This window comes from Gambusia affinis, linkage group LG02 (assembly GCF_019740435.1).
Source record: "Gambusia affinis linkage group LG02, SWU_Gaff_1.0, whole genome shotgun sequence".
Lineage (NCBI taxonomy): Eukaryota > Metazoa > Chordata > Actinopteri > Cyprinodontiformes > Poeciliidae > Gambusia > Gambusia affinis.
The window spans coordinates 1,507,432-1,524,629 of NC_057869.1; the positions used below are offsets into that span (position 1 = coordinate 1,507,432).

The window sequence follows — 17,198 nt, forward strand, 5'->3', positions numbered from 1 at the left end:
CTGGATCAGCCAACGCAGCGGATGTGAGATAAGATGTGAGCTGAGCTGGGAAACGCTCCACGCCGCGACATTTCCACCGATTCATCCCAACGAGACGACACAAACCGCTTAGTGGGTTTAATATTTCAGAAGGAACAAAACTCTGAGGAGTTTCTGAAAACTAGGACTTTCATTTTATCGATTTATGAAAGAAAAAACATTACCAGATGAGAGATGACTGTCAAACTGCAAACTTATTACTGCTTCCCTTTATCCTTCTATCTTCTCTCCATCTGTTCTAATCTACATTATAATCTATGATGTTGTCACCGTCTCACCCAGCAGGATCTGAAATATATTTCTGTAAAGAAACACGTCAGAAAACCCAGATTATGTTCATTAAGATCAAAGGAATGGGATCTATGCCAAGTCTCATGATAAACCCTCAGATGTTCTTTTCATGCTCTGAGTTTTGAGGTTTAATTTTCATCTTCAGGTCCAGTTAGATCCCAGTAACAACCACAGAACCGCACACCGCCTCCACAGATCAGATAACTGAACCCAGTAAAACCACAGAGTGAGTTTTCACAACGTGAGGCTGGGACTGTGGAACCAAAGGGGCGTGGCCAGTCGCTCTGCGGTTCGTTATCAGACTCTGCTGAAAGTATTTCTTAAAGTTGTTCTGCTAACCATTAGACCTCATGCATAATTAGTGATAATTATGCATTTTATTTGTTAGTGCCCTTAAAGACACACAAAAGAAAAAAATAAACTTAAGAATTTACTAAAAAATGAAAACAGACGAAGAAAAACAGAGAAGATTGAAGAGTGAGTCGACAACCTTTAAGTGATACAGAGAAAGTTATAGATTCTGTATCAAACTCAAAATGTGAGAAAGTGTTTTAATGTAAGAATAATTTTTTATTCTATTTTTTGCTCTGACAAACAGAAGAAAAATCTAAATACGTTCTGAAAAATAAATGTTTTTAATCAGATTTGTTTTAAAATTAACTTTTTTTTTAATTTTGACTTTTGTTAACCACTCACTGTTTTAATAAAGTTTTTACTCAGAGACTCTGATTGGTGTAGGAGACACTTTCTAACAAACCGGAGATGAAACGGTGACCTGACCCGCAGAGGATTGTGGGATATGATCATTATTTCTGCTTCAGTCTCTGACATCAATGAAACGCAGCAAACTGCCACAAAAGGCCTTCGTCTGTTTTTCTCTGGACTATTATATTCGTTTCAACCATTTAGCTTAGAAATTATCAGCAAATTACTTTGAAATCTGACGGAGATGCTCAGAGGAAATATCTTCTTTTAAAATACCACAAAGAAACTTTACCAACTAAACTGGTTTACAAAGTCAAGCTCTGATTGGACGAGCGGCTGACCTCCAGGCAGGGGACGCCCTTGCTGATTGGCTGTGGGTATTCCCGGAGGAGGCGCTCCTCGTCCAGGAACTTGCCGTCCCTCCCGTTGCTCGCCGGCTGGAAGAGTCCGTAGTTCAGGACGTCCTTCAGGGTCTGGTTGAGCGAACACAGGATGCGCTGTTTGGCGATCCAGACCGTCGCGTCCGGGTTGAACCGCATGCATTTCTGACAGCGACCCGCAGGAGAAACATAACAAAGAACACCGATAATTCAATATCAGAAATTCAGCTAAAATAAACAGGAATGAAAAATAGAAGAAATCTGTAACGGAGCAAAATCCTTTTCACAAAACTACAAAATCATACCAAGTATTTGTGTTTAGTTTCTACTGCAAATATCTTAATTCACTTTAATTAAGACAAAACTATCTAACAAGTAACTTTTCAGGAGGATAATTGAGCTTCTTTTAAATCAATAATTCCTTAATATTGATGAAAAAATTCAAGTTCCACTGATTATTTCACTTCCAACATTTCCCATGTAAATTTCTAGAAAATAAAAACTTAGAAATTTCTGGGTTTCAAAAGTTAAAACTTTTAAAATTCTGAAATTTCCTAGAAATTCTTTCTTGGAAATTTCTGTGATTGATCCCAAAGTTTTTAGGCAGCAATGTTTTCCCTTTGTTTCTGTCAATAATAAACCGTCACAGTTTTGTTTAATGTCAGAATAATGAGACATTTTCACGACAAAATGGACACAAATTCTTGGTAATATTTAGTGTTTCTGCAGTGTGAGGCCCAGTAGGACCAGTTAACACGTCCACCCAGTCCCAGTTCCTGTGAGCGGAGCCAGAGACGGACGGGTCAGTAAGGGTGTAACTGACAGAACCTCTTGGCCCACTGCCGGTCCAGTTTTCAGCTCGAGGTGAAACAAACAGACAATGGCGGCTTCCTGCCTGGATGCGGGAGGATTAGCGGCATTCAGGAGCGTCTCCAGCTGGACGCGTCTGGAGGGACGAGCCGCCGGGATAATCCCATCTCCTGGCAGGAAGTGGGCAGACCACGAGGACAGAAGAAGATGTCTGGATCCGGTCGGGTCGGGACAGAGGTGTAAATTTAAATCGCTTTCCATTGTTGTTTCCGACTCAGACACAAACAGCAGCTTCATCAGAGACACGCTTTAGGGTTTAATGGACAGGCTTTCTATGAAATCAGGTAGCAGCGCTCAGTGTGGAGGACAGAACTGGAGTTTAGAAACCTGCAAAAAGCGAAACTTTAAAAAGATGAACCTCTTTAGCGTTGAGATTAAATAAAGTAACCAGCAGTAAAACTGCAGACACTGAAACAAAGTTATCAGATTTAAGGACTGGATCAGTTTTACCTGACAGACCAACTCATAATGATTAACAGTTGTTAAGTGAAAGGACATATAAAGTGTGGCAGGTATTTATAATTGATCCCCTTCATTCTGAAACTCCTAAATAAAATCAGGTGCAACCAGTTATCTGAAAAATGAAGCTCTGAGTTTCATCAGCTGATTTATTCTGCAGCCGTTTCCATTAAAGTCTCAGCCGATCTTTAGAGAACAAGCAGGAAGACTGAGGAACCAACACAGACCAGGGAGAAGATCAGAGGTTTAATGCACCTTCATCAGTGCAGACAGAGTGTCTGCATAGTTTAGTCTGCTCAGATTCAGCTACGAGCTGTAAGATTTACTAAAATCTAATTCTCTATAGATAAATTAATAGTTATTTCTTTGACTTGCCTGAAATTCTTTGCAGTGTGAGACAAACAGACAAACCTAAACCTGAAGTGGTGCGTTGGCTTATGCAACTCAAAACACAACGGAGATCTGAAGCAGTTATAAAAGGTTTGATCATCTGTGAAAACACAAAATCTAGAAAACAGCTGCATGAGTTGATGGCAGCTGGAGCTGGAGTCAGATGCTGCAGAGTTCATGCTGCCTGAATTATTCAGCAGATTCCTGAGTGGATGGATCCACTTCCTGCTGAGGTCAGAGCGTACATGTGAAGCAGCGCACAGCACATGTGTTCATAAAACATGTTTTACTCAACAAATCTTCACCGCCGCGCTGATTTCAGGAGCTTCAGGAGCTTCAGGAGGTCACCTCAAGGTCAGCGCAGACCAACACAAACCACTCCACTGTTATTTACAGAAACGCTTTTCTCAGGTCTCTGTAGCAGCTGCTAACGTGTGTGTGTGTGTGTGTGTGTGTGTGTGTGTGTGTGTGTGTGTGTGTGTGTGTGTGTGTGTGTGTGTGTGTGTGTGTGTCTCTGTACTTTTAGGTTTCACAACAAGAGTGAAAAGATGTGAAAGGAAAAACAGCATCCATGTGGAAAACAAGGTTTCCCTGAGAGCTCTCAGGCAGGATGAAGCATTTTTCCATCCCAAAGACCAGAACCCATCCAAACCCAGAACCCATCCAAACCCAGAACCCGTCCAAACCCAGAACCCATCCAAACCCAGAACCCGTCCAAACCCAGAACCCGTCCAAACCCAGAACCCGTCCAAACCAGAGCTGCAGCAACATGCAGACAGTGTGACGTAATAAATGCCTTCCAGTTTTACCATCTGAAAAAACAAAAGCTTCCCCCTTCGCTCCCCTCTGCTTACGATCAGACATTTCACTTGGCATGAAAATTAAAAACTACACCACATGTCTCCCACTCATGATTCACACTCTTCTGCGTTTCATCGGGGAAACGAGGCAACGTGGATCCTGTTGGTCACACCTCATTAAAGTCTTCACATCTGAACACAAAGAGGTGAGAAAATAATGTGACAACTTAGGAAAAAAACCCAGGAGTATCTTTCAGAAACCGATAATTAGCATCAGCATCCGAATGGCCAGAAGTTACGTTTCTATGAAGAGAGACGGGGAGAGGACTAATTAGAGATGTTTATCAGTGCTGGAAAAATAACTTCTGATGAACAAAGGAAAGTGGATTTGTTCACATTTTCTTGTTTTTTATTTCTGTTGAATGTTTCTCAGTCGTGTTTAACTCAGAGATCAGGAGGAAAGAAGAAGCTGAAAGGAGGCAGCTGCAGTGAACTGTGATTCAACTGGGAGATAAAAACCGCAAACATGTGAGACAGCAAACAAAAAAAACGCTTTACCATCTGGAAAAACATCAGTTTTACTCACACGACCCTTTACTTTAACTACACCAGTTTGTTTAAGACGTGACTGAACGCGCTGAAATGCCAAAGAGCCAAACATTAAAACCCATCAGCATCGTCAAGACAACGGAGAACCAGGGATCCTCCTGCAGAGCAGAACGACTCAACCAGCCAATATAAAATAATAATCAATAAAACCAAATACAAATTAATATTAACTAATTAGCATAAAACCAAAATCACACTAACTGTAGGGAAATGTTCAAACTAACAGGTTCTATTTAGTTTGGCATCTGACTGAGTGGAATTAAAAATAAGACTCCAAACTTCATAATTTTATCTCCAGCAGATAAACTGGACATGAGTCATATCTGAACCCAGAGCTGAAGATTAAACATCCATCATCATTATTTACCAAGTCTTCAGCTATTTGGGACATTTAGGGCAAAAATTCCCATCTGTGAAAATAAAAGTTTTGTTTTTGAGCTAAACTGGGGAGAAGAAGAAATGATACAGACTCTAAAATCCATAAATAAAATCAACAAAACGAAAGAAGAAAAGATTCAGAAGGACATTTTATTGTCCAAAGGTAACAGGGCAGGTGTGTGTGTGTGTGTGTGTGTGTGTGTGTGTGTGTGTGTGTGTGTGTGTGTGTGTGTGTGTGTGTGTGTGTGTGTGTGTGTGTGTGTGTGTGTGTGTGCGTGTGTGTGTGTGTGTGTGTGTGTGTGTGTGTGTGTGTGTGTGTGCGTGTGTGTGTGTGTGCAGGTCAGAGACAAACGGCTCCAAGCTGCAAACTGAGAGAAAAAGCAGCAAAAGTCTAAAAACCATGAAAGCCTGAAAGTCTGGAGAACGGATGAACTGATCCACAACAACAGAACATCTGGAGGTGAAGAACAGGAGCATTAATCACCCTGGATTATATTTTAAATATTCATTTTCTTCTATTTTTGCTTTTTGAAAGCAGCCAAGATAAATAACTGCTGCTGAGAATATTTAGAGCATTTTATTATGAAAGGAAAATGATGCAAAACATTCAGAACTGGACAGAAACAACCTTCAGCCTCCCTGGAGTTCATGTTTAAAAATAAACAGTTTCTGTTTCAGTGTGGAGCCATAAATCCTGACCGCCGCTCACCGTCTGCTGCAGGTCGGGGATGAGGACCCGGATCACCAGCGAGTTGGACTGGAGGTCGTCCATGTGGTTCTGCGGCGGCTCGGCGGTCGCTCTTATCGTCTCGTAGATGGTTTCCTCCCGGGAGCTGTCGGAGGCGCCGTCGTCAGAGTAATCAGAAAAACTCTGGGCCATCTCATCCTCGCTAGAGGTGGGGCTCCGGGGCATGCTGAGCAGGCCCGGCGGATTCATCTGGACCGGAACCAGAGGGGAACAGAGGGGAACAGAGGTCAGTTCATTAAACGGAGCAATTCCCTCTGCTGCCATTAAAACGGCTTCAGTTGCCACAAAATACAGCAGCTGTTAGTTGATCCTCCTCCGTCTGAAACTCCCTGAAGAGAAACAAAGACTGAAGACCTGAATGGATGCTTTTCTGCATTACCACTCCTGAGTGAGAAACTGCATCTGCAAGCAACCTGCAGCAACCTACAGCAACCTGCAGAAAATGCAGCAACCTGCAGCAACCTACAGCAACCTGCAGCAAAATGCAGCAACCTGCAGAAAATGCAGCAACCTGCAGCAATCTGCAGCAACCTACAGCAACCTGCAGCAACCTGCAGCAACCTACAGCAACCTGCAGAAAATTCAGCAACCTGCAGCAACCTACAGCAACCTGCAGAAAAATGCAGCAACCTGCAACAACCTGCAACCTGCAGCAATCAACAGCAACCTGCAGAAAAATGCAGCAACCTGCAGCAACCTACAGCAACCTGCAGAAAATGCAGCAACCTGCAACAACCTGCAACCTGCAGCAATCAACAGCTACCTGCAGCAAACTGCATCAAATAGCAGCAACAAGCAATAATCTACAGCAACCAGCAGCAAAATGCAGCAATCAACAGCAACCTAGAGCAACCTGCAGACTTGCCTCCTCCTGATCCGAGGCATCGGGTGATTTATGGGTCAGAAGATGAATCTGCCGGCGGCTCATCAGTCACAGCTCTCAGCTGTCGTTTCATCATCGACCTGCAGGAGAGAAACTTCTAAAATAGCCTGAATGTGAAACCTGGATGATCACTGAACTCAATCAGTGAGTTTCAGATCTGGAGAAAAATTCAACCTGAATCCTTCAGGATGTGAGACATTGGAAAGTAAATGCTCTAAAATATCAGCTCCAGTTCTCAGTAAAATCTAATGACTTGTGATCTTTTGTTTTATAGAATCTCAGAGAAAACAACATTTTTGCTGGTTTTACTATTTTTCCTGCTCTGGGATCCTGACGGATAAATCCTGAAAACAAAACGGAGCCATGGCTGAAGGTAAAGGTCAGGAACACGACGTTCACGACTCCCTGGAAATATGGAGAAACTGCCTCAAAGCTTTTCTTCTCCCCTCAGAAGAAACACTCAGCACATCTCTGATATCAGGACCGTTAGCAGAAAACCTCTCCAGGTTTCATTCAGTACAATCCTCACTGATGACTGACGTCAGCTGCTACATGTGAACAATGAAGGTTTTTCCAGGTGAAGTGGGCTCTTCAGTCACTGAATGTGTCGTTGTTCTGATCGGCCCAAATCTGTCGCTTCAAACTGCCTTCATTCACAGATCTCTGAAGCTTTATGGGACGTTTCAGACCAGAACCAATAACTGCAAACTGTCATAAAACAGGAAGCAGAAAGGTCAAGAGTTCAACGGGGAACCGGTCCCTCTGGGTCCCTCTGGGTCCCTCTGAGTCCCTCTGGGTCCCTCTGAGTCCCTCTGAGTCCCTCTGGGTCCCTCTGGGTCCCTCTGGGTCCCTCTGAGTCCCTCTGGGTCCCTCTGAGTCCCTCTGAGTCCCTCTGGGTCCCTCTGGGTCCCTCTGGGTCCCTCTGAGTCCCTCTGGGTCCCTCTGGGTCCCTCTGGGTCCCTCTGGGTCCCTCTGAGTCCCTCTGGGTCCCTCTGGGTCCCTCTGAGTCCCTCTGGGTCCCTCTGAGTCCCTCTGGGTCCCTCTGGGTCCCTCTGAGTCCCTCTGAGTCCCTCTGGGTCCCTCTGGGTCCCTCTGGGTCCCTCTGAGTCCCTCTGGGTCCCTCTGGGTCCCTCTGGGTCCCTCTGAGTCCCTCTGGGTCTCTCTGGGTCCCACCAGGAATGATGGACAGTGGATCTTAGACTTTTTGCAGATTTTCCCATAGAGCATTTCTAATGTTCTAAAGCGATTTTTAAATACTGAAATGTCTTTAGCTACTTGACTCTCTATTGTCTGGTGTTTGCAAAGCCGCCATTAGTGAAATATTAAAGTTTTACACACGTTGGTCGCGGAAACTCAGCTGATGACTTTCTGCAGGTTGGGATTGTTGGTAGTAAAAACAATGGGAGGATTTCTGTGTAAACGCAAACAGGAGAGAAAATCTGTGCAAGAGGAAATAAATTCAAACAGTTTGGGAGGAGAGGGAGCGAACTGATGCAGTCAGTCTGTTTGGTTGCTTCCCAGCAGAGGGGATCTGATTCGTCCAACAAGTTTCCTCTTCCAGATGAATCTAAACTGGACGGAAACACCCAGAACCGACCCAGGACTTTATCGGTTCTGGATGTGAAGATGTAGCAAATCCAGTGGAAATGGTCTGTTGAGCAGAAACGTCTGGCTTTCAGTGTGAACAAAATGCAAACATTTTATGAGCTGCAGGATTTACCTTTGGTGTTTCTAATAAGCAGTAGTAATAATGGTGTTATTACTGTGTAATTGCAGCAAATTGCCTGTTAGAAACATTGTTGGTGTTGAACTGATGCCAGCGAATCGGTGAACACCGAGCTGACAGAAAGCAGAGGATGAGACGCTGCTCAGGCCGACGCCGTGACATCATCAGCTGTACCTGCTGTCTGATAACAGGAAGGTCACTGATGCTGCAGTTTCTGTCTGATCAGGAGACAAACGCTTCAGCTTCCCTCCTCTGAATTCAGAACCAGATGAAAAATAAGAGAAAAAGGAAAAAAGGTGAACATGTGAGTTATTATAAGTTGTTGAGAAAATTACTGCCTCCTTTCATCCTGAAGAGCCTCTTCTGGAGATTTCTGCACCTTTCCGCTCCGGCTTCCAGCTGAGGACTTCATCCTGTAATGTGTATAATTTTCCTGAATACTTTTGCAATCAGCAGGGGGCCAATTACAGTCACTCTGGGTGAGTGTGTGTTGGTGTTAACAGGAGCGGTTCTGTTTGGACGAGCAGTGGAGCCGGACCCGCTGACAGTGATCAGAACCTGATTAAAATGGACTCACATGAGGGTAAATCAATGGAGTATTTTTTGTATCTATGGCAACCGGTACCTGCTGCATCGATAAGGTGTAATTTCAACCAGGAACGACGAAGACACATCTCAAGATTAAGTGAAGAAAAACCTTCAATGTTTCGCAGTGGAGGAAAAACGGCACTTTTTATTTTTCTGCTACATAAAAATAACATTAAAGGATGAAGAGTAAAAATATTAAAGTTTTGCTCGTCCAGAGGAAAGTTCTGGCCAGAATGAACACAGAATTCATTTATACTGGAAAAATACTTTGAAACAGTTAAAATCACTCGATAAGTGATTAAAAACTTGCAGCACCAACATCCAACTACGTCCTGGTTGTTGATCACGTGACAGAAAAAGTCTTTCCATTGCAGAATGACGCCTGGAACACACTAACTTCAATTCAGCCACAAAACAACAAACAAAACTAAAACCAAAACACCTGATACTGGTGCAGAAACCTCTTATCGGATGGCCGGGTTTTAATTAAGCAAATTTATTTTGATATTATCATTTAGCTGCTAGCTAACTGGGAAGTCTGTTCTGTTTGACTCCAGTGTCTGAATCTGGACCTGAAAACTCTGGATAAAATATTTCTCCTGCGTCTCACCAGAACCACCAGAACCACCAGAACCCTGAACGCATCTCTGGGATTACTTTCCAAGAGTGAAGAAACAAGACGAGCGTTTCAGGGAAGAAATTTTCTCATGCACTGAAACATCTGATGCAGTCTCTGAGCTCAGCCTCCTTTTCTGAGACACGACAGTTTTCAGGAGTTTGCTGCAGTCCAGAACCGGAGCGGATCAGCCTCATTCACCGAGACTCTGCCTGCTGTCAGGTCCAGCAGGATCAGCAGACAGAGGAGATCTCCATCACGCCTCACCAGCACTTCCTTTGCTCCTTTCATTAAATTTGATGCATGTAATTATGAGCTGCTCTGCTTCAGAGTCCATCTCTCATCGCTGGATTAATTTTCCTTTCAACGTCTCTCCGTCATTCTGAGGTGTAATTGGAAAGATAAAAAGACCTTTTTGTGACTTTCTAGAGGTTTTCAGACATCAGAGTGTCCAGAGCTCAGTAATGAAAACAGTAATTTCCTTTGACTTGTGTGTGTGTGTGTGTGCGTGTGCGTGTGTGTGTGTGTGTGTGCGTGTGTGTGTGTGTGTGTGTGTGTGGGTGTGTGTGTGTGCGTGTGTGTGTGTGTGTGCGTGTGTGTGTGTGTGTGTGTGTGTGTGTGGGTGTGTGTGTGTGCGTGTGTAGGTGTGTGTGTGTGTGTGTGTGTGTGTGTGTGTGTGTGTGCGTGTGTGTGTGTGTGTGTGTGTGTTCATGTGTGAAATAAGAGCAGAAAAGCGACGTTCTGTCAAACCTCTGACAGAAACTGTTTTGTCTGAACAGCGGTGAGGCTGACGCCTGCAGTTGGAGCTCAGAGCCATTAAAGCAGAATTAATGTTTTCTTTGTCTGCAAACATCGATGAGTTCACGTCTCTGTGGACCAAAGGAACCAAAGCTTCAGACTCGGTTCATTATTTGATTTGCAGAATCCAGAAACAGAACGACCTTCGTCTGATGTCAGATTTGTTGAGCAGATCTTTATGAAAAGCAGGTTTTGTTTGATAATGATCAAATCCAGATGATTGACTGGAATAACCGGACAGTTAAAACCATAAATCTAACTCTGTGAGGCACGAAGGAGAAGTTCTGGTTGTTTCTTTCCTGGAGAATTTTATAGAATCAGTTTTTAAAGTTCAGGTCATTTAAATGAGGCATTTAGGGAAAGAAAGGAAAACTCGGCACAAAGGACGCAGATCTGTGGGGTTTTTCTCTGTGTGCAGACGCTCAGCTCGTTTTTCTCTTCTGAACCAACAGGATGTTGATTCAGACGTTTTCTGATTTAAAACCTTCCAACGTCACACAGAGACGAGGCAGGCCGCCTTCTGGCAAACGCAAATATCAGACCGAAAAAGTAAAAATCTGTCATTTTAAAGACTTAAAATGAGTTTTCTTCCAGTAATATTTAAATAATTTAGTCTGCTCCTTTTAATTAGAAACATTATTTTGTTCTTTAGGTTATCAAAGAAATAAACCGATAATTTTAAAAATATCCACCTCCTTAACTAAACATTAAAGTATTTTTGGAAACATTTTAGTAAAAAACATTTAGAAAATAACTCCACATACAATAACGTGAATATAACGGAGATTTGATTCCAGCTTAGTGGCTCATTCATACTTTACAGTTTTAATTTTTACATCATATTCAGTGATGATTTTCTGCTCCGTTGATAATAAAAAGCTCAAAATAATCAAAGTAAAACCCAGAACTAGATGATGCCAGTTTTCTCCACAGGAACAGTCTATGCCTCTCAGCGTAGATCTATGGTCTCCAGATTGTGTCCTGCTGCTGCAGGCGATGAGCCACACCTGAACTTTGAACTTTGATTTGAACGTTTCTTCCACTGCAGCTGAAGAATCTGATTCTCTGTGGAAACAGAAACATGTTCACGTGTTGCAGGTTCTGACCGGCTCTGATCCGCTTTCACAGAGCTTCTTGTTTTACTGATGAATTATCCCTTTAAGCGCCCAAGAGCTCCCCAGAAAAAGAAGAGGATCGCCATGGCAACCAGTGACGCAGAAATGTCCTGGGTTTCTTCGTCTCGTTATGTTTCTCTTTGCACTATTATCATAGATTTCACTGTTTAAAACCAGGAGGAATTCAAATAAAAACACACAAAGCCTCATCAGACGAAGGTCAGGTCAAAGGTCAGGTCAAAGGTCAGCTCAAAAACACAAACGGGCTCCAAAGTTCTCATCTGATGTGTGTTTGCTGCTCCAGAAACTTTTATCAACCAAAATGTTTTCTGATTTTTTTAGTTTAGTGAATGTTGGAAATGAAAGAAAAAACCTAAAGTGACTTTATTGAGTGATAATAAACTAACAGGTGAGTTAAATCAGACTAACTAGTTTATTTTACTTTAACTCATTATCAGTGACTCTTCCACAAACTGGGACGTTTACAGTGGAAATCAGACAAAGTGATGCAGAAACCCAAAGATTTTATGCAGATTGCCTTTTATCTATTAATTTATGAAACTTTAAATAATATTCATCAGGTTTTAAGAAACGTTCTGGTTTATGTGAAGCATAAAACATTAAACTGTCTCTGCATTAGAGACTGAGTCTTTGTTCGCAGATATTCATTTGAATCTGAAATGTTTTTATAAACTGACTGAACTGTAAAACACTCATTTACATAATTTATATACATTTACAGTGAAGTGAAAGTTAGAACGCAGATTTAGTCTCCAAGTTATTAAACAAGTTATGATTTCAGAGACGCTCAACATTCTGACATTATTCTAATATTGTGACTTTATTCTTGTATTATTACATTATATTATCTTACAGCTTCAATCTCTATATTATTATGAATTGTTTATATTTTTACAACTTTATTCTCATCATTTTGACTGTATTTTTGTAATATTACAGATTTATTCTGGTAATATTTTTATTCTCATATCATGATGACTGTTCTCATAATATTTTGATTTTATTGGCACATAACTATTCTTGCTTTGCTACAACTTTATTCTGATTATAGTATCTTGTTTTAAACTGTTGCTCTGTTTTCCCTCTGGACTCGTTCGCAGTTGATCTTCATGACTGGCGCTGCTCTTCCTGCTGCTCTGCAGCCGCATCATGATGAAAGCCCAGTGAAATGCAAACCCTGACGGGAATCTGAAGCATCTGTTTGCATGACAGCAGAGTAAAAATGTACAGTAGTGTGACCCAGATCTTTCAGAGGCAGGAACGTGTCGGCTCCAACACATCGCCCCCTGCAGGTACAACGACTCAGCAGCACAAAGACGAGCAGAAGCTGCAGATCTTCACTTTGAGCAGCTTAATGACGTTTTCTGCACACACTTCCAGGAGGTCTCACTCTGATCCGATCCAGCTGGAGGGTTTTATTCAGGTAAATTGAGGGAAAGCAGGAGAGCTGCTGCTGCTGGAAGACTGAAAATTTAATCAGCACCAGATACTGCATGCAATATTTATTATGTGTTAAAATTGTGTTTAGGAAGAATCAGAGGAGTTTTTCTTAAATGTATTGTGACAACAAAGCTTTTTGCACATCTATATTAAACACTAAACCTCTTCTTCTGTTCTTAGGTTATTGTTTGGTCCTTTCCTTGCTGCAGTTTTAGTGTTCGCTGTCTTCAATTATTCATTCTAAACATAATAAAGATGTAATTCATCCCGAGAGCCAAAGCTTGCCTTCATCCTGTGGAAGGTGGTTGTCGTCTCATGTAAAGGTTACATCTTTAGTCCTGTAACTCTGGCAACAGAGGAAGGGGTTAAAGTTTCATCACATAGCAACAACAGCGGCGTAGGAGGAGGAGCTGAAACACCTCCAACTGGAAGAATCCTCTTAAAATCTGTTTCCAAGGTTTCCAGGACGCCTCAGGGCGCCTCGGGATGCCTCAGGACGTTTCAGGACGTTTCAGGATGCCTCAGGACGTTTAAGGACGTCTCAGGGCACCTCAGGGCACTTCGGGGCGCCTCAGGACGTCTCAGGATGTCTCAGTACGCCTCAGGGCGTTTCAGGGCGCCTCGGGATGCCTCAGGATGCCTCAGGACGCCTCAGGACGTTTCAGGACGTCTCAGGGCACTTCGGGACGTCTCAGGACGCCTCGGGACGTTTCAGGACGCCTCAGGGTGTTTCAGGGCGCCTTGGGACGTTTCAGGACGTTTCAGAACATCTCAGGACGTTTCAGGGCGCCTCGTTTCAGGATGCCTTGGGACGTCTTGGGACGCCTCAGGGTGCCTCGGGACACAATCTTAATCTTCAGGTTATGCATCTTTGCTCCCACATGAAGTTCCACGAAATAAAGCTGCAGCAACACTTTGAAGCAACGACCTCTTGATCAAATTAATCGATTTCAAACCATGACGATTCACTCACCTCAGTATGCAGGATGCTTAAAATGAAAGTGAAACTGACTGTACCTATTTTCTGATTAATTTGGTTAATATGAACCTTTTTGTGGCTCTCAAATTATTTAAATTTCCTCCAATATTTAAAACATAAGCAGTAAATGACTAAAGGTAATGGACTCAGTCCTGATGCAGTGGAACATTATGAATAACAAACCACAGAACTCAACACGTTTTATGTTTTTCCTCCTTTAAGAACTAAAATAATGACACAAAGGATTTAACAGGAAACTGGTTTTATGAAATCGAGGCCCAACAAAAGAATCCAGGTGAGTTTTAGTCTCAGTTTGTCCAAATGAAATGAAGTCAGTTTTGTTTGTAAAATCAGAACAGTACCCAGGATGGAGCCTTGAGGAACTCCACCTGAAGGTGGCGCTGCAGTTAAACATCACCTGGAGGAACCTACATCTGCATTCATCACTTAAATAAAAACTAAATATGTTTTACATTTCAGATAAATCAATATGCACACAAATAGTTCCTCTTCTCTCAGTAGAAATCCTATTAAATTAAATTATTCCAGCACATCTGGAAATATAAAGAACTTTGTTCCATCTTTACTTTAAGACCTGAAACTTTCCAGTTTGACAGATAAGCTGCCAAACTCCCAGGTTTAGTAAAGACTGACCCACTTTCCTGCAGTTTATGAACAAAATTACCAGTAATTATCTGTAAATAGAAGACAGAGTGACTGACGGGATGAAGAGGCAGATCAACAGGAGAAAAACAACTTTGTCCAACTCTGAGTTAATCATCACTAATTAGCTTCAGCAGCAGCTCACTTCAGAGACAGCAGGTGATGCTCCAGCTCCTGACATCTGATTAAAAACGGTTATTTATGAAAGATCCACTTGTTGCTTCAACACTGAAAAAAGCAAAACACTTTCAGACTCTTCAGTCTCTCATCGTACCTCAACAGAAAAGTCACAATTTGGAACTCCACTTTTCACTTTTCACTTTTCACTTTTCACTTTGCCGTTGTCGTCTGTGAATTTAGAAATTCAGATTTTCTGACTAAAGTTTACAGACAGTTTTAAAAAGACAAAGCAGCAGGTCAGGAAAAGCCTGAGGAAGGTGGAGGTTTGTTCTACGCAAACAAGCAAAGACAGGCAACAAGATTTAACAAATATAAACAACATAAAGATTAATGCCACTTATTAAACCTTATGACATTTAAACTGGGATTGTTTCTCAAAACAAGACTTGCTAAACATATTAAGCTGATTGTTGGATTCTTTATTCAGGTTCAGGCAGTTTAATATTTAGACATTACAGATCTTCTTCAGGTGAAATATCCGACCAAACGCAGACTGCATGGAAAACGAACAGAACATCGAATCCATTTTTAATAACTGGGTTTTAATTAGCAGGATAAATGATGATGGATCAGAAACACTTGGAGATGGAAGTTAAAACTGAAAAAGCTGTGAAAGGGAAACCAAGAAGCCTGGAGTTTCTTTTAAAGGTTAAAGTCTGAGGTCAGCAGCAGGTCGGCTTGGTGTGAAAAACGTCCCACAGCAACCAAACACTCGTCTGATACCTGGACTTCACCTCTCTGAGGAGATTCTTCCCTCCATGCAGGACGAGTACAGGTCAAAGGTCAAGAAAAGCTACTGTCTCTGCAGACCTCACACATCCTGGACACAAACAGTTTAGACTTTTAGCTTCAGGTTGGTGCTACCTGGTGCTACGTTTCCCTCCAGTGTTCACACCGTGTCTGTGTGGAAGAAAATCTTCTTCCAGATTCTGCTGCACATTTAAGTCGAGGTTTTAAACCGTCACACGTTTCAAACGGCTTCATATCAAGAGACTTAACCTGAAAGCTCTGTGGTTTCCTCTGGCAGAAAGTACAAAGCATTTCCAGAGGAAAGGAACTTCATTATGTTGTTAACGGGTTTCTGACAACAGAACGAACTGGGAGGCAAACATAGAGCCGCACAAACAGATTCTTCAGCAGATAATTTCTCCTAATCTGCCCCCTGCTGCTTTAATCAGTGCAGAATAAACAGACCTGCCCTCTCTTTATGTAGAACATCCAGTGTGTGTCAGATAGAGCTGGACCGTTCAGAGTTCACCCACAGAACAGATTTACAGCGCAGAGCCGCAGAAACGCATCACAAACTTTTACACATTTTCTCTGAACTTCCACGTCTGATGGCATCTTTTATTGAGCAAAGTTCACTCTGATGATATTGTTAGCTGGTTAATTAGCTGGGCTGTTAGCTGTTAGCTGGCCTGCCGCCAGCAGCGCCTGTTGCCATGCCAACGGTGCCTGAAAGACAGCACCAGGCCACGCCCCTTTTCTCTCCACAGCAGGACATTGAAACTTTTTCTGAACTTTTATTAAAAAGAACTTTAAAACAAGAATGAATCCAAACAGAACCAGACCGACCCAGAGCCGGAGCCGGTTTGGAGTTGGGTCAGAGTTTGATTACACATTCACACCTCCGTAAACGAACCGGACCTTCTGGACAAACAGACTGGAGTTGGATTGAAGCGGACTGAACAGGAACGCTTCCTGACTCTTCCTACAGTTACTTTAATCTGTCACAATCATCTCTCAGACCTGAACTATGACCCTTCATCCAAGCCGGAGGAGGAGTTTCGCTCTCCTCCTCTCAGAGGGACTTCATGACCTCCACCTGAACAATCAGAGCGGCGCTGAGCGGCGCTCCCTCTGGAGCCGAGGTGAGAATGAGAAGGTTGATTTATTCCTGAAGCAGGTTGGAGATCTCTGACTTGTCAGCTTTATCCTGCTGCTGCAGCATCACTACGGCTCTGCGCCGCTGCAGCGGCACGCAGCACAAAACAGAGTACACAAGGACACAGACGGTCCGAGGCTTTCACAGAGAAAACACTCTGATTCCAGGCACACATCTGAGGAAAACAGCAGGAGGAGGAAGGAAGAATCCAGCTTCACTGTGAATAATTACCGTGGCGACAGGAGAGGCTGCTGGGAGGACGAGTCGCCACACAGCCACTTCTTTGACTTTTAAATCACAGCAGTAAATGTCAGAAGAAGCTTTCATGTTTGGCCCGGCTCCATCACAGATCCACTCTGCAGGTTCAGAACCGACCGGGTGCCATAATGACGGCGGGCGACCTTCAGACATTTCTACACTTCAGTTAATCAGGATGATGTCATCACTGTGACGGATATTAAATATTAGAACATCTTGGTACATCAGAGGTCGGGTCAGGGTCCGAACAGGCTCAGGCTGAGCAGGTTCTGCTGGGCGGACCCAAAGGAGCTTACAGCCGAGACCAGATATTTACATACACCAGCCAGGTTTCCAACCAGATATTGCAAAAGCTGACGCTTCACGTGGCTGTGATG

General features: G+C 42.9%; 1 protein-coding gene across 1 annotated transcript in view; it reads right to left on the reverse strand.

Annotated features, from left to right (window-relative positions):
* LOC122823972 (SH3 and multiple ankyrin repeat domains protein 2-like) overlaps positions 1-17,198 on the reverse strand; it is a 164,281-nt gene that overhangs the window by 112,807 nt on the left and 34,276 nt on the right. Inside the window, exons 3-4 of the mRNA XM_044104088.1 lie at positions 5,631-5,858; positions 1,377-1,580 (exon numbers count right to left, since the gene is read on the reverse strand). Of these exons, the coding sequence (XP_043960023.1) occupies positions 1,377-1,580; positions 5,631-5,858 (432 nt within the window). The remainder of the gene's footprint in view (positions 1-1,376; positions 1,581-5,630; positions 5,859-17,198) is intronic.